We start from the raw sequence: 27,728 nt of genomic DNA, 5'->3' as shown, positions 1-27,728 counted from the left end.
GCGCCCCGCCCCCCCTGCCCCTCCCGGGGGGCGGGGGTCACTGCAGTCACGCGGCCGCCCCCCCCCCGCGGCATTGCACGTGGCCCCAGAGCAGAGGTGGTCACCCAGGGTGCCTGGAGGGGAGCGCTTCCCGGGTTGGCAGCAGGATTCACGGGAGACACCGCACTTACCCGGCAGGGGAAACACTGCGTATCTGGGTGCATGCAGGCAGTTTTCCTTAAGCGGCTCCGGCATAACTGTTCTTCAGTACCGCCGGGGTGTTGGGGTTAAAGCCCACTTTATGGAAATGGGAGGATCCTCCCTAGCGTGCTCCTGCGGGCAAATGACTGAAGACGGGTGAAACTCGGGGGTACCCAGACACTGAGCCTCGGGGCTTGGGCCTGCATGTAGGATGCCCCCAAAAGACTTTGGAAATATCTGAAGCCCCTGGCGGGGATGGAGGATGTTTGCCAGTTGTAGGGCCACTTATGGTTCTGGACTGACTCATGGATTTGGACTTGATTTGGCTGGGAACATGAAAAATTTCTTTAAAAAAAGAAAATTCACATAGTAACCCATGGCGTTCAAAGCCTTCTGGCCTGTCTCAGGTATTTGCAACAGAAGACTTGTTCTAGCACTTTCCTGTAGTCAAAAACACATGAAAACTAAGGTGGCAATTTCCATGAAGTGCCTCAAGCCTGAAAAGTTTGAGAACCACTGCCCTAAAATATCCCTAAGCATCAGTAAAGGGCTCTCCTGTCCATGCCAAGTAGGGGGTTCCCCCATAATTATTGGGCAGGTTCTCCTAGATACAATATACAACACCTTGCCAGTTTCTAAGTGGGACCCTTGCATCTGTACCATAAAGATGTACAAGTTGTAGCAATATAAAAATTGGCCCCCACCTTCCTCATGGGTTCCTAAACACTGACAAGTCTCATAGGTGACGCATAGGGGAGACCGGGGGGGCACTGAGCCACGTGCCTTCCCCCACCTTACAGGCTGGCACTGCTGGTGCCTGCGGGAGCTCGCCAGCTCTGCCTCTGCCGCCAACAGTGGCACCTGCGGGTACCCCCCGCAGGCACCAGTCACCCATGGGTCTCCTCATAGTTTTATTAACGTCCTGAAACCATAGGTACCACTCTGCGACAGGATGGAGAGAGACTATATAACACATTAGACTTCACTTCTTTTGAAAGGTCTTAAAGAACCAGAGACTACTATAATTGCAGAATCCCCAAGACTTGCTAAATTGGCTCACCCAGATTAGGTTCCTCTGCATGTTTCTGCAGCTTCCACTGATTTTTTTTAATCCGACTAAAGGAGGAAGCAGCATGAACATGGTGCTAACTTTGAATATAATATCTGCCCTGGGTCAGATCTGTGTAGTCTTGTGTTACTTCATTTTATATCATCCAAATTAGCAATTTCATCAGACATTACAAAGTATACTGGAAACCTTTGAGGCCAGAAGGCAGCTCCTTGGCCCAGGTACTTAAATCCCCTGGCCTAGGCTTTCCATATACTCCTGTATCTGCAGTTATTCTACATGCCGCCCCCGCACTTCCTGACTGAACAATAATCTTTTCTCCCAATTGATTTGTTTAAAAAATACGGCAGCTCCTTCAGTGCTAGCTATCCAAGCAAATAAAGACAGGTACGAGTCAAGTATTCATGCATCTCAGAAAAACAAGAGTACAGATCTAGGACCTAACCATGAAGGGAAAATAGGTTTGGCAGATAGATTTCCAATACGAAGGAACAACTGAATACTACATTAGCATATATGGTAGTACCTGAAAAGGAGGTAGATTCTACCAGAATACTAGCACGTATGGTTAGGACTCAGTTCACCCATGCAAATTTATTTCAGTGCTTGAGGAAACAGTAGAGGGTCAAAAATACCAGGCAAAGGTTCCCAAAAGAAAGAAGTTTGTCCAGTGGATGCTGAAGAGGATGCTCAGCCTGCAGTGAATATGATTAAAGAATGCCTATCAGCTAATGAACAAGAAGATAAAATTGAGAGTCCAAGGCCCACCAGGCCAAGTCCAGTGAAGCAGCACCAGAGCCTACCCATACTACAGTAATGCATGTGATAAACACGCTGCCTTTCATAGGACCAGCAAGGACAGCATCCATCCACTGAAAAGAATGATTGTATAATTACTCTCAAGCAATGGAAACAACTCTCCCAACTTTTTCATTCAGTCACTAAGACTGCTAAGCAATGTCCAGAGAACATCAACACTTTAAGAGAAGGGAATATAAACATTTTCTCTCCCCAAACTGTTTTAGTGTAACTGCTGCTTGAGATGACTCTTATGCTATTGCTGCTTGAAAGGCTGGCAAACTATGTGGCTGCTGTTAGTGAATTTGAAAGCACACTTTTGTAGTAAAAAAAAAAATGAGAAGCAAGATTTGTTTGGTAATATCTTTTATTAGACCACATACATAGGTGAGAAAAGATGTTAGACCAATTTTCAGGCACAAAATGCCCTTCCTCGGGTACGTAAAAAACAGATACAGCCTAAGCTAAATACCAGGCAGAGCAATTACTTTTGTTTAACCCTATTATGTAAATGAAGCTATCACTTAAAAAAAGAAAAAGGGAGCAAAGGGAACTGGCATTTTGAAGCAAACAGAACTGGCATTTACTCTGTGAAGCAAACAGAAGTTATCAGAAGTAGTTACAGACCAGATAAAAAGAGTTGAAATAGATTAACCTGAATATGTAAAAAAAAAAAAAAATAAGACTGTCATTATTACCTGTGAAGTACAGAGGAGTTAGCAGAGACCCAGTAAATTAAAAGGAGCTATGAAACCATTGTGTTAAGGTCATGCTTTGTAGTGTCCAGTAGTTATGAATTTCTGTTACTAAGCCTCTCTCTACTTCATCTGAGCAAAACCCAGCAATCTCACTCCTTTCATGAAGCATGGTTGCAGTTAGGAACTGGATGAAGTGAGCCAGCTGAAGCTGAATTAAAAACAAGACAGAAGTGATGGTATTGGGCAGACCATGCAATTTTGGGGGGATTGGGACATCTATCATTGATGGGATATAGTCTCCTGTTGTCACTCATGTTTCCAGCCCTAGGGTACTCTGGATCCTCTCCTGCATTTGGAACTTCAGGTGACAGCAGTGCCTAGAAGCACCTTTTACCAGCTCCATCTGGTGAGAAAGCAGTGGCCCTTTCTTTCAGATTCAGATCTGGCTACCATCATCTATGCCTTTGTAACCTTGAGGTTAGACTACTGCAACACACTCTACATAAGACTACCCTTTAAGACTATCTGGAAGTTGCGGTTCGTGCAGTGATGGCCCACCTAACAGGGATGAGCTTCCATAAGCATGTAACTCCAGTGATCCAGTCTGCGCTGGCTCCCAATAGATTTCCAGGTATAATTCAAGGTGCTGGTTTTGCCCTGTAAGGCCCTAAACATATCCAAGGGACTGCCCATGCACCTAACTGCAATCTCCAAGGTCAGCTGAGAGCAAACTCCTACAAGTACCATCAATGCACCAAGTCTGCTTGGCAAAAACATTTGGCATGTTATTCTCAGCAGGTGCTCCTCAGCTCTGGAACTCCCCCCATCTTTTGGTATGCCAGAGCCTGAGCCTGAACATCTTTCAGAAGGTGCTGTAAGACCTTTCTATTTGGGCAAGTGTTTAACAGACAGAGGTAGGCTAGGATATTGGTTAGAGCAGTTCTGATTTATCTTAATGGTCCGGTTTGTCTTTTAAGTTATGTTGTTCTCTTGCTCATTCTCCTGCTTTATAATTAATTTTGTCCTCTTATTGTAAACAGGTTGAGTCTTTGTTGGGAAGAGTGGCATATAAACCAAATCAAATCAGATAATAAATGAACCAGGTAAATGACTGTGAGAATATACTGGGCAACATAAGGCCTGATATGTAAGCATATGAAAGTGCCAGTGGACTAGAGAACATACCACAAAACCATACACTGTTCATGTGATTATTTGTCAGGTTTGCAACAAGGAAGCCAATATAGCCTGCAACATCTGTGTATAGTTCTGGTACAGCTCCTAGTTAAAATATAATTAAAAACCACAAAAGTAAGTGAACTATCCAATAGAAGCTGATTCAGTGCACAATAATCAACACTATTGCCAAGTAATACTCCCTTCTGCTACAGCTGCAAATGATTTTTCTCATGTATATAGCATAGCATAGATAAGGCAGTGTTTCCCCATCAGCCAGTCAACCCAAAGGGACCGGAAAAGGTTATCAGGAAAGGAATATGGCTAAGTAAATCCTGCTCCCCTACACATCAATTATTTTGGCTTATGGTCCTGATACATTTTTTTCTGTCATGGTAAATAGGAGTTTGTCAAAAAAATTTACTTTAAGTAGTCATCTTTCTAAAGAGGTTGAGAAATACTCAGCTACCCAGAAATAGGAAAGGTGCTCTTAGCCGATCAAAAGCAAGAGTTTAGGTATTCAGCAGATCTAGAAATTGAACATTAACTTGACAATGTTTCTGCATTCTTCTTGAACAAGTCCAAACTAAAACAGAAGAAAAGCTATGTATTGTTTCCATATAGAAACTGTCAGTCTACTAAGCAAAGTTAAAAAGTAAACCGTCTATTTCTATGGCCTGTTTGAATTGACTGTGCAAAATTTTTCCTAAAATGTGTCCAGTGATTATAAGCAAAAAAGTAACACAAAAATATCATACTTCCTCACCTACAATCCATGATTCAAGCTATTTAACTAAGATTTAATATATTTGTTTACAAGAGATGCAGGGAACAAGCCAAAAAGAATGCAACATATAAGTAAAAAATGTCCACACTTAATAGCATCTGGATATTGATACATCTACAAAATTCTCTCCTTTAATATCCACCTTCAATAAAACCAAACCAACTGGCCAACTTAGGGAGTCCACCAACCAATCTAGTTCATCAGCACTCCAAAAACCGTACTATGTAGGTAAAGAATGTATATAGTATTTAGTTTAACAGTTCTAACATACATCAAGATATTTCATAATAAGTACACAAGTAGTGGTTCTAATACACAAGAAATACTACACACTGTGTACACAAATTTAAACTTTTTGTTCTCATTACATGAAGGTCTGATAGAATACCATTCTCAAATGCAAACAATTTACTGTTTTCCTTTCATAAATCTTTAAAGAGATGCCAGAAAAATGCCAGTTTAAAAATGTTTAGGTAGGATGAAGGGGCATTTAAAAATATATACAATCAATATTTTTGAGGTCTCAGTCTTGGTCTTGAAGTACTGAAGTTCTTTTTACATGTTAACAGTGGCTGGCTAGAACATTGAAGAAGTGAAAAACTTCATCTTTATCCATGACAGCCACTTCAGTTGAACATTCATTACATCTGACTGGATGATATATTTCCTCCTTTTCCTCATCTCCTTGGACACTGGTGGTCTCATTGCTTTGTTTCATTTTCTTATTTCTTCTTTTTATTCTCCTGTTCACTGGGGCTTTATATTTCAGAATCTCCTCTTTGTTAACAGAACAGTTCATCACAAACATTGCTCTATATTGTGTTTTGTACGATTCATGTCTACAAAGAAGGGGAAAATGCAACAGTCATTTCCTATACATATAACATTCTTCAGGCACAAAACTAGTCACTATTGCTGAAAATGGGACTGAAGACAGAAAATACCAAACTAAAGAACTAGGAGCCAGTCACAAAGTATTAAAACCAGAAAATGAACTCTTTGGTTTTTAAATTAAGCTATTTTGAGATTGGTAGATGGATTATTTTGATAAAATATCCCTGAAGTACAAAGCCATCTTGCTATGAAGTAACAAATGACAATTTACAACTAAAGATGGGATAAAGATTAGATGGAAGAATTTGAACTATCTTTTGCCCATCATCCCACCCAACCTGTCTGTCCCCAACTCCTGCTAAATTGGTCACTAAACTTTGAAATTGTGGTTCAGCCCTGAAACTTGCCAAAATATACCTGTTGTAAAACTCAGTTGTGCCTACCGAACCATTTCTCAGTATACGTCAGAGACGCCCTACATTTCACCAAAATAGTCCGCTGAAAGCCTGAAGTTAGCAAAATAGACATAAAGAAACAAAGGCCTGGAAAAGAATTCAAGTGAGTCAGGTCCAGTTCCACACAATCCTTGGTAACCATATAATGAAAATTTGCCCAAAATGGTCCACAAGAACATTCACTCTGTCCCCTCCCACACATCACAACCACAACATACCCCTGTAACAAATCTAGGGGAGGAGAGGTTGAACTAAAAATCCTACCAAGTGCCACAGGAAGGCAACAAGAGAGACAAGGGCAGGGCTCATGTCCTGGGCCCCTGTAACAACAGGGAAATGCTTTAAGATGAACAGAAGTTGGAAAAATCTGAACACTCCTTAGGATTGGACCCTCTTAAATATCTTTATATAATCCCTACAGTCTAATCTCTACAGGTCCCTACAGGTGAGTGTGGGACCTGTTTATACAGCACAGAGCCTCAACTCTAGGGAAGTAGTAAGCATAGTTCAAGGAAATTATGGAAGAAAAGAGGCTGATTTCTCTTTCTAGCAGATAGTTTTATGTGAAAAAACTACTGATGCACCCAAGTAAATCAGTACCTGATGAGAAAACTAGTTTTGTGGTTTATTCATTGGGCAGTCTGCCCAACCCACTAACAGCTTGAAAATACTGGTTGCAAAGAAACCTGGATCTTTAAGAACATGATTGTGTACAGCATTAGATATTGTCCAAATCACACTTCATAAATACTCAGCTAATTCAGAAATTACTCTTCTACAGAGTATTTATTTGTTTGCTGATCCTTCCTTAATCCCTCCCTAACAAAATCTGAGATTTGTTGCTGTTTGAACCTAGGTGTTGTTCAACACTTTGCTGGTGAACCTAGGTGAAATATAATATAATTTAATATACATGAGCTGGATCCACACATTTGCTTCCACCAGGCTACTACAGAACTAGCACATGAAAATTACATATTCCATTGTGCCTGAAATTAAAACAACCTAAAAAGATTATGTCATTTTTATTGTCCAGTAATTACCTCTGACAATCTAGACACAACGTTATCAAGCAAGCAGGGCAGTTCAAAACAGCATCACTGTTTGGAATGGCTTGAGATTGAAGCTGCTGCTGCTGACCTCTTCTTTGATTGTGATACCTACCAACAGAAAATCCAATAGGTAAAAATATTCACACTTACAAATAAGAAATCTCAAAATTGAACCTCAAAAACCATGTTAACATCCAATCACATCCACACGTCTATAGACACCTCCCCCCACGGCTTCCTCAATTCAAAGATCCTGGATTTGTTTGGCATGAGGGGTTTTCCATTGGCTGGATTTATGTACATAGCTTTTACCTCGGGTAAAAAATAAAAGGGTGCATTTTTTTCTGTGGGTAACTCATGAGTGACATAAGAACTGATGAAACCAGAGATACAAAAGTTAGCTTGTCTTGCATAAGCAAGACTAACCACTTTTTTTTTTTTTTTTTTTTTAAGTTTACCCCAGGAAAAAATCTCACCCAAAAAGCATCTCTGGGCTTTCCCTTTTATCCAAACATAGTATAACTCCATAAATGTGGCATGCTCAGGACCGGGCACCTGCCAGAAATGTGAAAATTCTGGATTTTTAAAACCAGAGCAGCAGCCGGTCACAGATCAAGGCGGAGGGGTTAGCAGCAGCCAGTCCTGGAGCAGTGGTGGCACAGGGTGGTGGATGGTGGCGGCAACCACCGTGTGCAAGCTTCCCCCTCCGTTGCTCCAAGACCAGCTGCCACTACTCCCCAATTTAGTGTATTTTTTTTTTTTTTAGAAGTGTTGGATTTTCGAGAATTCCAGACTTCTGATATCCAGCTTTATAAGGTTATACTGTAGTTCTGCCTCATTAAATTCCAAGACTGGCATAAAAAAACAACATTCACATTGGTTTTAACTAAACACTAACCAATTCAGTGATCAAAATATAATAGAACATTAAAAAGTAAAAATTCACCAATCCTGTAAGCTCCCTATTTATCTGGAGCACCCACTGGGATCTCTACTGTAGACCTGGCTTAAGGATTTGGACCATTTTTGAAAAAAAAAATTAAATTAAAAACTGTCATAAGAGAAAAACACTTACATCAATTACTTCCTTTCCCAAGGTCAAATCCTACTAGAACTGCCATCAGTGGGGAGTTTGTAAGAAATAGGTTTTAGCCTTGAGTACATACTTACTGATTCACATAACTGGTAAACACTATATTAAAATAGGCTTTTACATTTCACATTCTTTAAATTAAACCCTGAATAAAACAACTTTTAGAAAAAGGTGACTTTATGGCATAGCACCTTCAACAGTATTTTAAAATTTATTTGAGTTGAAATATTTACAGCCTCTTACCCTCTTCTCTGCGAATCTACCCATTCCTGGTCTCGATTGTCTTCCTCTGGATCATACAGTAGCTCATCGTTAGTAGGAATCCGGCGTTGCTGATGTCTCCTTCTCTTCCTGGCTACCTCCGTAACTAAGATTTGTGTAAATGAAGTTTTATGCCACCTCCCAAACAATTACACAAAGCACAGTTATCTATTTCACTAATAAAAAACCTAAACATCTGCTTCATGTGTTATTGTCTATACTCACCTTATCCAAACTAGAACATAAAGGCTGAGGTTGTTCTAGAAGGATTAATGCAGCACCAAACTATACGAATCATCAGCTACTTTGCAGCACCGTAGTACTGGCAAGATAACACTGGTCTCCCAAACTTCCCTTCCTGCCCTCAAGACTCCCAGCAACAGATCCTGACCCAAAGAGGACTCAATAGGGTCTAGAGCAGAAGGACACTGCTGTAAAGCTGCCAACGCCTTTCTCAGTCGTTTACCTACTTTATCTTCATCCTCTGAATCTGAATCAAAATAAATATCATCGTAGTACTTGGAAGTGGTAGCTGTTCCAGCTGATCCAGTACTTGTGGGAGTACCTGTTTAAGAAATGAGAAACAAAGGGTCAGAATCAACAATATTTAATCCCACTACCCTGTATCTCTGAGTTAAAGGAACATCACTGGCACATTTCCCCTGGGTCCTACTCTAGGAACGTCACTGTACTGCAGGCTGGTGGGTTTCTGTTATAAACAAGTTCCTAATTGGTGTGCTCTAATCCAGTTCTTTAAATGTTATGTAAATCCCATTAAACTGACTAGACAATACTCCATTCATTGACTACAGTGGGACTACTCACATACTTAACTTTATACACTGAAAATCTGGCAAGACTGGAGCCTAATTAATGTACTAATGATCTATGACAGCACCCCTAGGCATAGATACACCAACTGCAAACAATTAATGGATGCAAGGTCAACTCAAATGGATAACCAGAACACAGTCCAGGACAAGCTTTCATTTGCAAGTTAACAGAACACTACCCGAAGAAGTGTCATGTTATCTCTTTTTAACAAACTGGAAACTACACCAGATCATGTTTGCTTATTCAACTTGAAAAATACGATTAACCTTGTTGACCCCATTTTAAAATGAACCTTCCTATTGACAATTTGGGATTCTAATAAGACTACCTCAATATTCATTCTGTAGCAGGAAAAAAAGAGTTTAAAATTTCTTCAGTGCTCAGTTATTGTGTCACTCTGGATCAAAAATAACTGAGCTATGTTTAAAGGAAGCCCTCTCAGTATGATACACAATGCACTCAGAGGGAGGGCTCTGACCACTAGCAGGTGTTCTTCAGCCCTGCTGTAAATGGGTTAATTTTATTGTCAGTTTAGTTTAATGATCAATTTTTTTCTAAGTCAAAAGGTTACTATTTTAAAATTCCTATTTTTTTCCTTCTGGATTTTGATTTTAACTAATATAAAACCAATGTTGCTGGAAATGCTGTCCCTGAGAAACACATTTCTGGATTCAATATACACCTCCTACTGGTAGCAATTTCACCTGTAAAAATACAAACAGCATGAGTCCAGACAAGTGCAAACATACAGTCAGCAGTGCTGCACACGCCACACAAGCAGACATTTCCCACGCTGTTAATTTGCAGCACAGTCGGAAAAAGTGAGGTGGTGCATGTGGCGGCAGCATGCACTGCCCAAAGCCTGGCCAGCCAGAGCCACGCTCCAACTGCCGGATCACCACCTGGAGATCCCCAGGAAGCCCCCAGGACTCCAGGTAAGGCTGCTGAGGCCTGCCCAGCTGCTGGCCCCAGCCTCCCCTACCCCACCTGGGATAACATGCCGCACACCAGAGCACGCATGCACAGGCATTCCTCGGGGACAAGTAGCAACACCACATATTTTACCACTGCTGTTTGTCCCAGGGAAAAAAGCATGTTCCTGCAAGTCTGGATCCAGCCAAAGTGGCAACAACCTTCGTTTACTGTGACAAGTTATCAAACACTTTAAAACATGACTAATTCAGGAGCTGATGCCTGCAGCGTCCACCGTGGAAGAAACTAGTGTAGCTGCTGCTGGAGCTTCAATAGGCAGTTACATTTTTGCTTAAGAAATCTTCTAACCAATGAAGTGCTCAGAAAGAAATTAAAATTTACCAGATTCCAAAAGCAGCTACGTGGATGTGCCTGACATCTTTACATTTAGACCAGCACCAAAGACTGAAAAGTGACTGTGGCATCAAAAAGCTGCAGGTTTATTCTTAGGCAGAGAACGTGAACTACAAACACTACTGTGGCATACCTGACATTAATAACCATATTACTTAGCTAGACTTAACTAGCCATCAATTAACTCAAAAGAACAACCTCAAAATCTAGTCTAGACCAGGGGTTGTCAACCGGAGGTATGTGTACCCCAGGGGTACTTGAGAACGCCCTAGGGGGTATGTATGCGCAGGCAGGCAGGGATGGAACACTGCCACACACTATCCTGCGCTGCTGCGCAGGCACCGCCCACCCGACCGGATGTGGGGAATAGGGGAAGCTTGCATGCGGTGGCTGCTGCTGCTCCATGTTCAGCCATGTGACCCCCTGCCCCCAGCTCTGCGTCCCACTGCCAGGAGTACATTGTTCCACATCTGGCCACTGGGGGTACACTGATCCAAAAAAGGTTGAAAACCCCTGGTCTAGACAAACCCTTAGCACAGTCCTATTCTCCAAATACATTTCTGATTCAGGGGGCTCCAGGTACAAGTAAAAAAAATCACTTTTCACTCTAGGAAAAAAATGCTATTTATATTTTTCTCCTATTTCCTATAGGTGAGCACATCTCCTAGTGCCCTACGTCCAAGGTGCCAGATCCTAACCACAGGAGTGACAGCTGACGGATCCAACTGCGATCTGCAGCGGATGAAAGAAACCTGCTGTTATCCAAATCCTGGCAATGTCTGGAAGGGGTTTAAAGGAGGGGAAGTACAAGACGCTGCAGTAACAGCAAAAGCCTCCCTTAAATGTATGGAGAGGGAGAGGCGGAAAACAGGAACGGAGACCCTTAAATAAGACTAGTCCAAGAAAGGCAAGTCATCGGCAAAGGAATATAATCTAGGAAAAACCAGGAAAAGAAGAAAGTCCCTAGAAGTGTGAATAACCCTATTCAACTAAATGAGTTTTCCAGAACATAGGGCAGTCATTTAAGTGGCTAAGAAAAGTATTTCACTGCTGACCACTTTACCAAGAAGTGACCGGCCATTCTTCAGTGATCAGTGGATTGTCAGCAGAACTCTTCTTTTCCATATCCCGGGACAGAATAATGCGTAACATAACTCCTCAGTGAGCCCACACTTCATTTACAACTTGACAGAAAAGCAGGTATTAAAATACATGTACCTGCTTCTAATGCCTTCCACTTCCCCTCCATGGTTTTCATAGTGCAGTCAAGTTCAGCCTCCATTTCCTTCTGAAACTCATCTTCACTAGAGGACTCACTCTCCCCAGTGAGGCACTCCCGGATCAGTTTGCGCTTCTGATCAGGGGTGCCATGCAGGAGCACATCCACTTCATCTTCTGAGCTATGAGAGATTTAACCGTTCACATCGGTTATTAACAGTCAAGAAGTTCCATGCTGCCGACTCCCCTCCCCCACTTCAAATGGTTTGAAGGCCTCAAGAAACACGTCACTGACTTGAGAAGCTCTTGTGGATCCCGCTCCGTCCTACATGCTAAGACCCCCAAGCCCACAGGTGACGCCCCATGGCCCAGCACTGTCCCTGCAGGACCTGGGTCGCGTGCTGTCAGCAGGGCTCCATGCCCAGGCAACAGCTTGTGCAGCAGCACTGGGATTCCTCACTATTTCCATTTAAACCAACCCCCACCTCCCCAGACTCAACCTGTAAATGAGCTCCAGCAAAGAGCTTGGAGAGCAGGAGGGGTTTTCAAAGAAGATGAGGCTGGAGTGCAGGGGCTGCTGCAAACGATGCCACCTCATTGCACGTGTGTGTCCAGTCCTGCCCCACTTGGTGCCCTGTGCGGTCGGGGCAGGTGATGGGTGACAGGCAGGGGCGGGAGCCTACAGGCCATGGCGGGCGTCACTGCCCGCAGCTCCCTGTACGCTGCTTCAACCAGCGCTGCCAGGTCTTAAATATGAAATTACTATATGGGAAGCTCAAAATTATCATGTTTGCTGAAAAACTATTGTACATGGAAAAATATGCAAATAAGTATGCAAATACGTCGTCTTCTTACTTTGTATATCGCTCACTGTAAATCATAATGAGTGAGAACTGGGTCAAAATTGAAACATTTCTTTTAGGGCACGCTGATAGAAATATTTTTGAGCTGATGCCGATGGCCGATTATTAATGAACCATATTGGCCAATACCGATCAGCAGTGTCTGGCCAGTAAGTCTGTGAGTGAAAGGGATGCGAGGGGCAGATCCCCTGCGGTGAGGGAGGGAGGGAGTGGGGCAGGAGCAGGCAGGCAGGGCATGGGACAGAGCCACACAGCTCGCCTGGCGGGGCCCAGGGAGGGGTGGGAGCTTCAGCTGCTACATGCACCGCCAGAGGAGCCGTGTCAATTTTCCTTTCATTGGTGCCAATATGATATGGACCAACGTATTGGTGCACCTCCAATTTCTTTATTCAGAGGCAAGCAGCCCTAAGGATGTGCTGACAGCAAGCCCAAAAGCCAGGTAAGACTCCCTGATAATGACTTGGGTTTTGCACGTGCTGCGTCAATTTGCTGCCTCAAAAATTATTGTACATTTTGCAGGGGTGCAGGTTGTGGCTGTGTTGGTCTAAGGACATAGGCAGACACGGTTCTTTGGACAAATCTGGTATCTTTTATTAGACCAACTTAAATAGTTAGCAAGAAACATTTTCCCAACTATTTACATTGGTCTAATAAAAGATACCAGATTCACCCAAAGAAGCTTGTCTGCTCCCGTACATTTTGAGCACTTTTACTATTGATTGTACATCGTACGGGGGCTGAAGTTATCATACAGATACGACACCGGCTTCGCTCAGGCGGCCCGAGCGACTGCGCGGCGCGTGAACCGGCCCGGCCCCCCGCAGCCAGGGCCCAGGCAGCCCCGCGCGGGTCCGGGCCTAGCACCCCGGCCGCAGCCAGGCTCCGGGAGGGGGCGGCTCGGTACCTGCTCTGCCCCGGCTCCTCGTCGCTGGGCTCCTCGATCACGTAGGGGTCGTGGGGGGGGGGAGCCGGCGCTGCGGAGGCGGGGTCGGGCGCAGAGGCAGCCGGCCGCCTTGGTGGCAGCGCAGCTGCGAGGTGCGACCCGCCCCTCCCGCCGGCGCCCACCTGTGACGTCAGCCATCACCGTGAACATCACAGGTGCAGCAGCAAGTCGTAGAGCTGCCTCGTTTCCCTCCCCGTTCGCCCACATTTGAGGTCAGTGACGTTCAAACGCGGTGCGCGAGCGGCCCTCCGGCCCAGGGGAGTCTCCTCTCTTCTGAACCCGCTGGCCTCCTTCCTTGCTCCCGGCCGGCTCCGCAGGGGAGGCGGTAGGCAGTGGTCCGCACAGCAGCACGGCGGCCCTGGCCGGGGTGATTCATGGAGCAGACAAAGCGGACAGCTGAGCAGAAGTGCAGGGCAAAAAAAGACTTGGAGTTCAAATGAGACGCACAAAACATCCCATCAACAAAAGGATGTACAGGATACACGTCTTAACTGAACTCTGAATTGTCGTTTACAAATCTGGAGCAGAGAAATCCTTCCTTGTCACCCCTTCACTGGGTTTTTTTTTTTTAGCAGGGGGTGGGAAGACAGAGCATCTTGCCTGTGACCAAGAGGAGATGCCTCTTTTCTGCCACTTGTCTTCTCCTTCCCACTAGAATCTGGAATTAAACATTCCTTTCTTGTGGAAAGACAACCACATGCAAAAAAAACAGTATTTGACTACAAGCAGGCTAGGTAAATCCACTTCCAACAAAAAGGCAAAAAAAACAAGGCATGTCAAAATTTAGGTGAGAAGTGGCATGGTATGAATCTAGGGACAATGACCGGCCCAATCCACTGCCCTTGTTAGTTTAGAGCAGGGGTGTCCGACCTTTTTGAATGTGGGGCCAGATCATGAACTTTTTATCACCCAGTGGGCCGGAGAGCCATATTCGTATTTTATCATCCCAAAGGCTGTATATGTTGGACAAGCCTGAAATAAGGCAAAGCTGGCATAACCCCCGACCTGTGCTCAGCTAGTGACAAACTACAGCAAATGATGTCCTGGACCAGCCATCCCAACAGCTGGGGCCCCCCTTCTGCCTACTACCACCACCATTTGAAGGCAGTCCCAAAAGATATTGGACAGCCATGTTAAAATATGTGACCAAGCCAATGTAGCTGGTGCTCTCACACAGGCCAAGGGGGCGCCTATGCCACTGCTGCTCCAGGCCTTGCCCACACCAGCAACACCGTTGCCCGAAGTCTTGGCAGCGCTCGGGCAGACGAGGCAGGGGCCCAGCCAACGCATTAGACAGGGGACGGCAAAACTGCGGGAGTGAAGCTGGTTCCCAGCCTGGCAGGGGCTCAGGCCTGGTCTGCCCAGGGCAGATCCTGGCAGGGGAAGGCCTCGTGGAAACAGGGGCCGCTCTGCTCCTCTGCGCTTCCCTGCAGCGAAGGCAAATGGCCCCCGGGAGGGTGCAGGCAGCTGCAGTGGCTGGAGAGCAGCGCCCGGCCCAGCCACAGGGAGCGACAATCCCCCCTTCCCCCCAAGGCCGCCCCTGAGCAGTGCAGCCCCATGAGCTGGCACTGCCCGAGGGGGGCCGGAGCAAGGCAGCCGCTGCACCGCAGCCCCTTGCCTGCATGGCTCCGCTCACCACAGTGCCCAGCCACCCATGCACGCAGCCCTGACAGCCTCAGCGCTGTGAGCCTGGAGCACAGGGCCCAGTGGACACTGGCTCCCACCACCTCGACCCGCAGAGGTCACACCAGGACCCCGCCTGCTGAGCCCCCCCCCCGGGGCTGCCCTGCTGACTGCCTGCGCCAGGTGCTGCACCCTGTTCCCACCCTGCCCTGCGGCCGCCGAGCCCAGCAGGTCCCGGGAGGTGGGCAGGTCACTGGGGGAAAGGAGCCAAGCTGGAGGCAAGTAAAAGTGGGTGCTGTCCCCACCAGCTCGTCTCATCAGGCGCAGCCAGGGCAGCCCCATGCTAAGCAGCCCTCGGGGCAGTGGCAGGACCCACTCATGTGACATGGGAGGTCACACGGCCCTGGCCCAGCTCCCCTCCTCTCCACCACCTGCCTGTCCCGAGCAAGGGACCTCGAGCCTCAGAAAACATGCTTGGAGGGCTGCATGGCCCGTGGGCCGCATGTTGGACAAGCCTGGTTTAGAGAATAAGTAGCAGAAGTGTTGATCAAAATAACCAGACTTATTAGGAATACTATTAAAACTATTACAGATGATACAATCTCTGCGTAATTTTAGAAAAATCATGGATTTCACAGTTTATTTTACAATAATTGGGATTAGTCTACAAGTTAAGGCAAACATACTAATGCATTTGCTTTTCTTTTTAGATCATAGTTATAAAGATTACATAAAGTTTCCTCCAAAATCTCTAGGAAATGGTTAATTGAAAAAAAAAAATCAGGTTGTAAGAGACTTGATATCAGTACATGGAGAAACTAAGACAATGTATACAATGTTTTATAGTAAGAATATTCAAACATCTAATGGCAATATTTAATCCATCTGAGCAGTGTAATTCAAATGGACAACTTTAGAAGTTACTTACAAAGGTAAATAAGATTGGCAGCCATACCATAATACTATTCATAACATGAACATAATTATATTGGCTACTTTCACAAAAAACAGAACATTTGGTTTTTGAACAATGAAAGCATACAATGATTAAATAAACGTATGTGCGAATATGCGCGTATAATAAGTATGCTGTTGCTTCATATAGTCTGGAACTGCTTTCAGGTGGCTTCAATTGTTTTCTTTTACTTTTTGTTTTGTTTTGTTTTTTTGTTTTTGTTTTTAAAGAAGAGGAGCTTGTTTATGTGCACTTGGTCAATTGATTTCTCCAGTGAGCTGTAAATACCTATTTGAAGTCATGAAAACAAAATCCAGGAGGGCAGCCCTTGTTAGAGGAGGGATAGATAATTATTTATGTATCTCCATTTAACACTGCCAAGCAGCTCTGCAGCAGCTGTAAATTTCCCTGTAGAAATAAAGAAAACTGTGATAATTTCCCAGTTTTACTCTGGTAAAAAAAAAAAAAAAAAAAAAAAAAAGCGTTTAAATACAGTTGCAATTTGTCACTATAAGCAGTGATCCTGGTTTTCTCTGATTAAAGATTGCAAATTCTCTGATTAAAAACCCAAAATCCATGATAAAAATTAAAAGGGTAAATCAAGAAGCGGGTGTGTACCCCTGTGCCCACTCCCAGGAGCAGGGCCAGGGGGTGAGGGCAGGGGTGCTACTCTGTGGGCCACACATGCCAGCCAGCCTGACAGGAGGTTTGCAAATGGAGTCTGCCACTGCACCCTGCACTACCATCCCACGGCCACCTGCACGGCTTTGTGGGCAAGGGGCACAGGGCACACCAGTGGCAACCACCATGTGCGGGCCACATACGTGCCACCCAGCCAGGGGGTGAAACGGGGCTTGCATGCAAGAGCATGCCCCGCAACTGGCTGCGCAGCTCTGTGGCGGTGCAGGGTGGTGGCAGCTGCATGCAGGGTGGGGGGACTATACAGGCAAGCACTGCCACTGCGGAGCCATGCCCTTCGCCCCTGGATCCTAGAGGTAAGTGGGGCTTTGGGGCTGTGAGGCAGGGCTGGGGAAGGTGGTTGGGGGCTGAGGGAATGGCGGGGGCTGCTGGCCCCAGGCGGCACACCGTAGCTGGGAGCAGAGCCAGGGGGTGAGAGCAGGGGAGCCCCTATGCAGGGGGTTTTGCGGGCAAGCAATGTGGGGCACAGTGTGGTGGTGCCCACCAATGTGCGTGCTGCACACATACCGCCTGCCCAGGGGAGGGGGAGAGGGAGGCTGGCATGCAGCCGGATCACAGCTCCATGACCAGCTCTGCAGCCACGGTGACAGATGGGGGCGCGGGCTTGGGCTTGCACATGGCGCTGCTGCTTACCTGGAGGCCCGTGATGGCTGCTGCCTACAAAACCTCCTGCTGCCGCCATGGAGCCACGCCCAGAGCTGTATGGCCAGTCGCTGAGCGGCAGCAGCAACATGGTGGTGGCCAGGTGGCAGGAAGCCATCCCCACCACCATCCCGCACTGCGCCACTGCCGCCGGCCGCACAGCTCCGAGCACAGCTCTGCAGCCACAGCGGGAGGTTTTGTACACAGCGGCCGTCACCTCTGTCCCTCTGTCTACGTTTATCTCTGGCCATCCATCTGTCTATCTGCCTAGATACCTATCTATCTCTGTCTTCATCTGTCCATCTATCTGTCTCTCCAGCTACCTCTCTATCCCTCTCCCTCTCTATCCATCTATCTCTACCTCTGTCTCTACCCTGATATTTCTTTTCATCTCTCCATGTATCATTTATCTATATGCAGCTGTCCCTCTCTATCCATCTTTATCTCTATCTCTTGCCCTCTATCTCTCTATCTAGATATCTCCATCTATTCATCTCTATATCCATCTCTCTGTGTCTCTAAGTACCTATATCCCTGTTTATCCATCTATCTCCCTAGATATCTCTATCCATACATCTATCATCTACCTATCTGTCCATCTCCATCCATCCCTCCCTCAAACCAGTCCATCCATCCATCCAATGATCTAGACCATCTATCTATCTATCTCTATCCATCTCTGGTCTGTCTATCCATCTCTCAATCTCTGTCTATCTACATAGATATTTCTATTCATCTATCCATATATCTAGTTATCTGTCCATCTAGCCAATGAACCAGTCAGCTATCTGTCCGTTTCCATAACCCCATCCACCCATTCATCTGTCCATCCAGCCATCCATCTCCATAATCCCTGTCTATTCATCCATCCCTTACTCCTCTCCACACACCAACAGTATAACCCTGTCTACCTACCCATCCATTATCTCTCTCTCTCTACCTAGGTATCACTATCCCTCTATCCATAAACCTATCATCTAGCTGTCTATCTCTGTCCATCTCCACCTCTCACCATCCCAATGTTCCTGCTTTCTCTCTCTCCATCAACTCTCTTGTGGTGCCCAGACCCACTGAGCTGCCAAATGGTGGCAGAGACCCAGAGCAGATCCTAACCCTGCCCCCACCTCCCACTTCCCCCAAGCCTGGTGTCCAGCTCAGCCTGGGGTGCCCAGCAGCATGGAGCAGCCCCCAGCACTGGGGAGGGGAGGCTGCAGCCTGGCTGGGGCCCAGATCATCCCTGCCTGGTGGCCTAGACCTAGAATGGCCTCTGACCCCTGCCGGGTGCTCAGAACCCAGACCTCTGGGATGCACGCATGCACGCACTTTCAGAGTTAGTTATTTTAAATTAGATGTTCTTCTACCTCTCACCTCCTTCCCAGAAGTCTGTTCTTGATATAGAACAATATTTTCAGAGGCTCTGTTTAATCCTGTTAGAATTAAAATTGTTTCACACAGACTCCAAGATGCCCGTGGAATATATCCTCACAGATACTCCCTGCTCCACAGTGAAGGTAGTACTACTGACTGTCCTCAGATTTTTCTTCACAAAGCAACAGTATTTCATGTAATATATCAAATGATGTTGGATATTTCTATATTTTTCCTTTCAGAAATTGAGAAAAAACAATCAGGTGCCTAATCCACTAATTGAACGGATGACCCCCATTTGAAAAATGTAAGAACAGCACAGATCTGCTTGTGTTTGTTTGTATGAATACTGTTACAGATACTGTATTGCAGTATCTGTAAACAAAACAAAAAAATCAAAATTTGACATGCAAACTTTGTGTTTCTAGCAATGGACAAACCTAAATGCACGGCATGATTTTCAGATCCCAGGCTGAGTTAAAGGAGCTGGCAGTTGGAGCAAGATTTTATTTACAACTATAGTATTTAGAGAGAAAAAAGACAGTTGACCATAGATACCTAAGCTGCCCTTTTCAGAATTTAAAGGAAGTTAAGCACTTTATAAACTGCTGTCCACATCTGCATTTCTTGTTGTGTCTCTTTCAATTCTCTGGCTGTTTTAGAAATGCAAATAATTGCATACAGCATATTCTCTAACAGGAAGGAAAAATAGGAATTGTTGAAATGAGTGTTAACATCCTAATGTTCCATTTACTCCTATATAAAATGTAGATACAACCCTCAGAAAGCCCAATTACACTATATGAGGAATTGTTTCCTAGCCCCAGTGAGCAATCAGCATAATCTGTGAAGCATTTAAACTGAGTTTTTATAGTTCTTACCATACCAATCATAACTGCATATACTATTTTTACTCAGAGCGAGGTTCAGCATTAGAGAGTACTGTGTTACTTAACAGCTCTGAACAAGATTTAACGCAAAAACAAAGCTTCTGACTTAATTAAAATCTAGTGCTCTCCACACCCTACTATTCACTAAAGTTCCTGGATTTCCTTGTAAATCCTCTTTCCAAACAATGCAGTTAAATTAAGTTCAAAAGACTTCACAAAAAAAAAAAAAAAATCTCACAAATGACCCCTAACTCTCTTTGATCTTCTTTACCCTGCTTTGGAAAAAAACTGGAACACCGTTCTCAGTTAAGACTCCATCACCAGCTCTGTCTGTCCTTACACCCAATCCATTCTTTTAGTTAGTAAAATACTTGCTTATTCTGTACTGACACAATGTCATCTTTCCCCATGAACAATTATTATAGCTATGTCTAGTATCAGTGCTCTAGTTTGAGACCTCTTTAAAGCAAGGAGCAACCAGTGGTGAGGCCCCCTTGACTTTAGAAAGTTTGTCTCCCTTCTCCTCCCCCCTTCACCACCAAAATAGTAAAAATCTGTTGGCCTGCTAAGCAATCAAGACTGTTTTTCCAAGAAATCTAGGGAGGCAGGAGCAGAACAGCCACTATTTGTGGGAAAGTAATTCTTGGGACTTTGCTGTTAATTTCTGGTTTTGGGGAAGCCACTACTTGGTTCTAGTTCAAATTCTGTATTTACTGTATCAAACCTGCTTACAGCCTTGGATAGGCTTTTTAAAGTGCCTCATATATCTAAAGTAATTATCTAAACACTTAACTGCCCAGTCTTAGGGTCCTAAAACAAGCCATACGTGAACTGGTTCGCTTATGTTCACTGCAATTTGTTTGTAAGATTGTTTTCCTCAACCAATATTCCTCACCACCAAGTTAACAGCAGACTGTTCAGGAACTTCTAGGGATTGAGAGACTGAGATGTATTCAGTTTCTCAACTACTGGGGGGTAGAGGAGTAACACATCCTGTTACCTCCATCTCTTCTAAGGAAGGTAACATTTTTTTATTGCAGGTCGTCTCTCAAAATTGGCTCTTGTTCCACTTCACAGACACATGTCAGGATCTAATTTTATTTATAAGATAAGCATTCTGTTCTCTGTCATGGGTTGCTGAGTCCTTGCCCATGTCAGGACTACATCCTTACTCAACAGCATTCAAAACTATTTTAGTTCTGTGATAACAAGAACTAACTATTTAACAATTTCTTTGCCTCCGTTTTTCTGAGCAGGTCACCCCCTGCAGCAGGACTCCCTCAGGCCCCAGGGGAGGCGCACCCAGGCCTAGGGTCAGTGAGGTTCTAGTAAGGGAATGTCTGGAGGGACTGGACGCATTTAAATCAGCAGGTCCTGACAACCTCCACCCCAGAGCGCTGAGGGAATTAGCAGAAGTCATTGCGGGACCCCTGGCACGGCTTTACGAGCACTCATAGTGCTCTGGTGTGGTGCCAGAGGACTGGAAAAGGGCCAATGTGGTTCCCATTTTCAAAAAAGGGAGGAAGGAAGACCCAGGAAACTATAGGTCAGTTAGTCTTACCTCGATCCAGGGTAAGCTTTTTGAGAGAATTATCCTGGCGCATGTCCATGAGGGGCCAGCAGGGGAGATTATGCTTAGGGGCAACCAGCATGGGTTCAATAGAGGCAGGTCCTGTCAGACCAACCTGGTGGCCTTCTATGACCAGGTCACCAAATCCTTAGATGCAGGGGTAGCAGTGGACATGGTCTTTCTGGACTTTAGGAAGGCCTTTGACACGGTCTCTCACCCCATTCTTATTAAAAAACTAGGAGACTGTGGCATCGACACCTACACAGTCAGATGGGTCACTAGTTGGCTGGAGGGCCGTACCCAGAGAGTGGTGGTGGACGGGTCATTTTTGACCTGGGGGGATGTGGGCAGTGGGGTTCCCCAGGGCTCAGTCCTCTGAGCCTGCACCATTCAACATCTTCATCAGTGACTTGGACAGGGGGGTAAAAAGCACCCTGTTCAAATTCGCAGATGACGCTAAGATGTGGGGAGAAGTGGACACTCTAGAAGGGAGGAATAGGCTGCAATCGGACCTACACAGGTTACAGGGGTGGGTGGATGAGACCAGGATGGGTTTCAACACTGAGAAGTGCAGGGTGCTGCACCTGGGGTGGAAGAACCAGCAGCATACCTACAGGCTGGGGAACTCCCTTCTCGTCAGTACAGAGGCAGAAAAGGATCTGGGGGTCGTTATTGATGCCAAAATGAACATGGGCCGGCAGTATGAGGACACGGTCAGGAAGGCCAACCACACCTTGTCATGCATCCACAGATGCATCTCGAGCAGGTCCAAGGAGGTGATCCCCTCCCCCTCTATGCAACACTGGTCAGGCTGCAGTTGGAGTACCGCGTCCAGTTCTGGGCGCCGCACTTCAGAAGGGATATGAACAACATGGAGAGGGTCCAGAGGAGAACCACCTGCATGATCAGGGATCAGCAGGGCAGGCCCTACGAGGAGAGGCTAAGGGACCTGAACCTGTTCAGCCTCCACAAGAAAAGGCTATGGGGGGGATCTAGCGGCCATTTACAAACTAGTCAGGGGGACCAGCAGGCATTGGGGGAGTGCCTGTTCCCCCGAGCACTACCAGAAATGACAAGAAATAACAAGCTGGCAGAGGGTAGATTCAGGCTAGACATCAGGATTCGCTACTTCACTGTCAGGGCAGCTAGGATCTGGAACCAACTTCTAACAGAAGGGGTGCTGGCTCCTACCCTGGGGGTCTTTAAGAGGAGGCTGGATAAACACCTCACCGGGGTCGTTTGACCCCAGTACTCTTGCCTGCCATGGCAGGGGGTCGGACTTGATGATCTGCTCAGGTCCCTTCCAACCCTACCAACTATGAAACTATAATTAAATAGGTTTCTATGCAACTTTCCCATAAGATGGCTGTACACTGGACACACTTTCCCACTTATTTGACAGAAACTCAGAATTGAAAGGAATTTGTTCAGTTTAAAATACTTTATTTACCTGAATCCCAGACAACTCTGAATTTAAGAAACCCCCCTTAATAAATTAGATTCTATAAATAAGAAACTTATAAGTTTATTATAATTTTCCATGTATAGAACCTAATTATTGGGGGTCATCTTGAATTTGTCTCCCCAACTGCTGCAGTGGGGGCAGGCAGAAGGGGAAGAGGCATGAAGATGGGAGGGGGGAAAGCAAGCGGAACTCTATCCCTGCCCCCCCCCCCCCCCCCCCCCCCAAATGCCTACACCCCCTAGCACCTGCCCCTCCTGCCTAGTTTTTTTTTCCGTTACAGAAACTCAGCTCCAGAAAGGGATTAAAAAATCTTATAACTCTACTCAGGACACAACAAATTCTGAGAATGTAAGAAATAAAGCCAAAAATAAGTACTTGAAAACTATCTGTATGCTCAATTTCCCTGCTTTCTAGCACATTAAAAAGTTCAATGTTTACCTCAATTTCCAAACAGCATCTAAATAGCAAACTAAACAAAATAAGGACACTAAGATTGTGCTTCTCTAGAACTAGTAAAATGATAGTTCTTATGGATCGATCTAGGTGACTTGTGCATTTAGCCTTTTAAAATACCAAGTGAAAAGCCCCACTCATTCTAGTACTTCCACCACAAAATACCTATCTTGAGTAAAAATTTGTTGAATTCCCTACTTTATTTTCAGTTGGATGAGGAAGGGTAGATAAGAGAGAGAGTTGAACGTTACGCTTCAAGAAAAGGTATTACATCCCATAGCATAGCTTTAAATAGACATGCAAACCAAACTGTTTTACATCAAACTGAAGTGGCCAGTCCAATTTAAACAAAAGTTGCCACACACATTACATGCACACCTTTCTTAGATTGCAGATACCTAGTTTCATTCAGCCTCAAATACTCAAAATACATTCCTAAAAAATTTGGGTTTATGCGAACGTATACAGGCAGTGATAATGCTTAATCTGAATTCTGTAGGAAAAAGGTACTTCAACATTGCTATTTTGAAAAATCCCTTACAAGAGAAAAGGCAAATTATTACCTTCCTATGGCCCAAGAGAAAGGTTGCCCAAATGCACTGTAGTATTTAGCCATCGTATATTTAAATCCTTTTGGGAATAGTAATTTGCCTGCTTTAAACCTTTTAGTTCAGTGAAAAAATTACCTGCAACTTTAGTTTCCTATTTAGTGTTTTAAGAGAGTGACTCAAAGGGATAAAGTGGTGTTGTCAAGATAACATTCAGTACTGATGGAGAGGCTCTCAAACTAGGCAGACAGCCCAATAATAAGGGTAAAATATGAAATAGAACAAGCAAAACTCTAGACAAGGGATGTTGAGCTAATCTAGCCTTGTGGGCCAGATGAGTGGCGTGAGCTGGATTGAGCACACAGACTCCAGCCTCCCAGCATGCCAGACACAACATACGCAGCACTCATTCTGGCTGGTCCACAATGCGAGCTGCACTCAGCACCTGTTCCAACCAGTCTAGAGCATGCATTGCATGCAGCACCATCCCAGACTGGCCAGAGCAGGGACTGGCTCCGGCATGCAGATAACCACCCCCTACCCCTCCTCCCATGCTGGATCCAGTGCCTGATCCTCATCCTGGAAGCAGCCAGAGCAGGCACCACATGCAGCACAGTCCCAGCCCTGCATGCGGAGGGAGACCAGTTCAGCATGCATGTGTAGGTCAACCCAGGGGCAGCACCAGAAGCTACATAAGGGGGTTCCATGGGCCAGATCCACACGCAGGCTGCATCTTTGACACCCTTGGTCTAAAAGCACGTGAAGTGCATAAGTCCCAGTGAAAGTTTCTGCCTGCATTCTTAAATTCTTACAACGTCCTAAAGAAGTCCACCTTTCAAATGATATGTTCCTCCACACTCTTTGGAGGAATACACATCATAAAGTACATTTGGCCCTTTTTTAGATATCCAGGTATACAAGATCAAACAACTGTCTTAAACGGAAGCAAAAATAGATTCCAATTACCTTAGCGTGCTTCAGTTCCAGTTCTGCCAGTTCCACCAGATTTTTCCTGAATGCTGCAACTCTTCTTGTTTTAAAGTCTATAAGTTCTGTAGAAAACAGACGTTTGAACCCCATTAAATTAAGTGCAATGATGTTATTTAAGTTCTACTTAAGACATAAATATCAAGCTTAAATCTGATCCCACAACCTAGGCACAGAGCTACTGATGCACTGTTAAAATAAAAAGACACTTTAGGCCATATCTACAAGGTAAACTTACTGCACTGGCAGTAGCACATGCTGCACTGTTCACAGCAGGCTGCATTCTAAACCAGCTAGCATCTAGCTGCATCTGTGCAGCACTCTGGGTAGGCTCACTGCATGGCTGAACGTCTGGGCCAATTAGCCTATCTGCTAACTACAGTTTAGACAAGGCCTTAAAGTGCAACTGGGCCATCTTCTCCTAACAGCAGCTTTTATATATGCAAAGCTTTTTCAAAGAGAAGCAGTAGTTTAGGCACTAAGGGTACTTACACATGTGCAGGGAGCCTGCTCCAACATGCTGGAAATTCAGCACATCAGAGCAGACTTGATTAATTAAGTCTGCTGGAACACATAAATTACATGCTCTGGCAGCCTTGCATGTTGTGTATCAGTGCTGCTGCGTGTCTCCGAGCTGAGAAAATGGTGGCATTGAGCCCTGAAATAAAACACGTTCAACGTGCTTTAATTCAAAATGCCCTGCCACCATTTTCTCAGCATGGGGACACGCTACACCACTGATACATGACACACAGGCACTATTAATTAGCACGGCTTGCTAATTAAAAGTGCCTGGTGTTGCATCAGGAATACATGTAAAAATGCCCTAAATGTTTAAAGAGTGAATTCCATCTTCTCCCATCCCCACTACTTTCTGTCCAGAGACTCCAAATATGAAGAATCCCTTGGCAGACATGGGATCAAAGCCAGTAACAGCAGGTGAGGCTTAAAAAGACAGAACTATTGCTTGAATACTTCAGGAGCTCTCATCCACAGCTTTCTGCAAAGAATCAACTTTGGCAAATGTACAAGGCCAAAGAAATCTAGCTACTGGTGTTGCCAGGTATCCAAGGTGCTGACCAGGGACTAAGTTAGGATAAGGGATGCAAATGTTGGGGGAGAAAACCATTTTTCTAGACCCATCCTAACCATGAAGGGGAACAGACTCTCAGGAGAGATCCACTGAATAGACCCTCTTCTTTGGAGGAGCTCCTTCTATCCCCCAAAGTTGCTCCAGTTTGGACCGAACTCCAACAAAACCTCTCTTCACTGTTTCATCTAACTTGACCCAGAGCCACCTGCAAAAAGGTGCTGCTGTCCCAGACAGAGGACAGATGGGCTTGTATGGGACACTTCAACTGAACTTGAGCTTAGGTTTGGCATTACTGTTTGCAGTCAGTTATGCTGTTGTCCAGAGCTGACCAGTTAACAGCCCAAGAGACGTGTGCAGCCCCTGAAGGGAGTTAAGCTGTATCCCCCAGACTCCTAGTCTGAAGGCTGTTGCCCCCACCACTCCAACTGCTGCTGCCCTTCTGGGAGTCTCCAGGATCCCCCAGGGGCGACAGAAGGCTGGGGCTAACAGGGCTCAGCTCCCCAGACACGGGGCAGTGGGTAGGGCCATGGGGCAGCCCGGCTGCGGGTTTCAGGTGGCTGCAGCAGGAGTGGGGACAGGCACACACACAACCAGGATTGCAACCTGGCATGTGTATGACTGGCTGCCCAGCACAGCAGGCAAGTATCAATCTATTCTCTGAAGGGGAAGGGGCAGATCAAGGCCCCCACATTGAGGGAAGGAGTAGGGCAGAAGCAGGGGATGGGGTGAATGGGGCCCCAGCTGGGCCAGATGGTGGGATAATCAAAGCCCAGGCGGTTCATCCAAGGGTGCGGGGGGGTCCTGCCACTGTGTGCACCCTGGCAGAGGCCCGGGGGGGCACGTGCTTCCTGATCTGTGCACAGGGTGGAGGCAGCTGCTGCTGCATGCTGGTACTCTGGGCCCTGCTGCTGGTGCAGCTGCCTGGGGAGCTGCACAACGCCAAGTGCTTCCCGCTGCCAGGCGGTCAGGGGGCGCAGCACAGCCCAGTGGCAGCAGGACACACATGGCATCATGCCTCTCCCAAGGCAGCTGCACTGGCAGCAAGGCCCAGAGCCCCAGGCACAGAGGCAGCTGTCTCTGCCCCACACAGATCGGGGGAGTGTATGTGCCCCCTGGGCCCCCGGCACCCCTCAATGAGCCGCCCAGGCTTCAACTGTCCTACCACCTGGCCTGGCTGGGGCCCCATTCACTCCTGCCCCTGCCCTACTCCCTCCCTCACCTCAGGAGCTTCAATCTGCCCCGCCACGGCCCTTCCCCCACAGACTTACCCACTGGGCAGGAGGGGCGGTGTGCACACGTATGCATGTGCTCAGTCCCCGCAAATAAGTTTTTCTCCCTCCACCTATGGGCTACCTCCAACCCTTTCAACTTCTGGTTTGTTCCCCAGGAAATGGGGCAGTAGAGAGCAGCCAAAGGAACTGAACAAGGAACTCAGAAGACCATGGGATGAGAGACAGTGCATGAGCATAGTGCAGTGGAGGGGTGGGGCACGCAACCCAAAAGAGGCCACATGTAGCAGTGCATGGGAAACAGCAGTGTGCCACACAGCACTGTAGTGTACGACTTGCATGACATAGTATTTGGAAGTTGGACAGCCCTCATGTATACCAAAACAAGAAATGACTAATTTGCATCTTTACTTTCAGGAAATCCAGTCACTTAAGTGTAATATTAGCATCAGAAGGCTCCACTAATTTCGAAGGAAATCTGAATGACCCAAGATAAGTCACAAATAAATATGTATTATACATCAACAAGGGCCTGTTTGAAAGAAAGCAAAAAACAGATTACAGATAATGTTCAACAAATTAAGGCCATTCAAGTAAACAGAGACAAATATAGCATGCG

The 27,728-nt window shown here is 45.8% G+C and overlaps 3 protein-coding genes across 11 annotated transcripts in view; 1 reads left to right on the top strand and 2 right to left on the bottom strand.

The window, feature by feature from the left end:
- Positions 1-2,380: 2,380 nt before the first annotated feature.
- EAPP (E2F associated phosphoprotein) lies at positions 2,381-15,211 on the bottom strand. The gene is made up of 7 exons (XM_014518952.2): positions 15,206-15,211; positions 13,549-13,709; positions 11,782-11,963; positions 8,870-8,968; positions 8,386-8,509; positions 7,041-7,157; positions 2,381-5,547 (listed from the first exon to the last, which is right to left on the bottom strand). Exons 1-7 carry the CDS (start codon positions 15,209-15,211, stop codon positions 5,271-5,273), a joined length of 966 nt encoding a protein of 321 aa, XP_014374438.1. The 3' UTR covers positions 2,381-5,270.
- Positions 13,606-27,725, top strand: LOC112549935. 2 transcript variants are annotated; one of them, XM_025201624.1, is made up of 4 exons: positions 13,606-13,799; positions 18,962-19,017; positions 19,117-19,181; positions 25,670-27,725. In XM_025201624.1, the coding sequence occupies exon 4, from the start codon at positions 26,489-26,491 to the stop codon at positions 27,434-27,436; it is 948 nt and encodes a 315-aa protein (XP_025057409.1). In that variant the 5' UTR covers positions 13,606-13,799; positions 18,962-19,017; positions 19,117-19,181; positions 25,670-26,488; the 3' UTR covers positions 27,437-27,725. The 2 variants fall into 2 exon arrangements, with proteins under 2 accessions (XP_025057409.1, XP_025057418.1); XM_025201633.1 differs by lacking the exon at positions 18,962-19,017.
- SNX6 (sorting nexin 6) overlaps positions 15,820-27,728 on the bottom strand; it is a 47,684-nt gene continuing 35,775 nt past the window's right edge. For 7 of the 8 annotated variants that reach the window (XM_025201645.1, XM_025201665.1, XM_025201662.1 and 4 more), the window contains 2 exons: positions 24,767-24,852; positions 15,820-16,573 (listed from right to left, as the gene is read on the bottom strand). In XM_025201645.1, coding sequence (XP_025057430.1) covers positions 16,520-16,573; positions 24,767-24,852 — 140 coding nt within the window. In that variant the 3' untranslated portion in view covers positions 15,820-16,519. Of the gene's footprint in view, positions 16,574-16,763; positions 19,567-24,766; positions 24,853-27,728 lie in introns of those variants that run through there. The other variant, XM_025201660.1, reaches the window with a different exon arrangement.

The sequence above is a fragment of the Alligator sinensis genome, unplaced genomic scaffold (assembly GCF_000455745.1).
Source record: "Alligator sinensis unplaced genomic scaffold, ASM45574v1 scaffold280_1, whole genome shotgun sequence".
Taxonomy (NCBI): domain Eukaryota; kingdom Metazoa; phylum Chordata; order Crocodylia; family Alligatoridae; genus Alligator; species Alligator sinensis.
The sequence above is the reverse complement of the archived record's forward strand: the minus strand, read 5'-3'. Positions and strand labels throughout refer to the sequence as shown.

Coding starts and splice junctions, on each gene's coding strand:
- EAPP (XM_014518952.2), bottom strand. Junction 8,969..11,781: donor GTGGAAGGCATTAGAAGCAG/GTACATGTATTT, acceptor TTTCTTAAACAG/GTACTCCCACAAGTACTGGA. Junction 7,158..8,385: donor GTAGATTCGCAGAGAAGAGG/GTAAGAGGCTGT, acceptor TTCTGTTGGTAG/GTATCACAATCAAAGAAGAG.
- LOC112549935 (XM_025201633.1), top strand. CDS start 26,489: ATGTGTATGACTGGCTGCCCAGCACAGCAGGCAAGTATCAATCTATTC.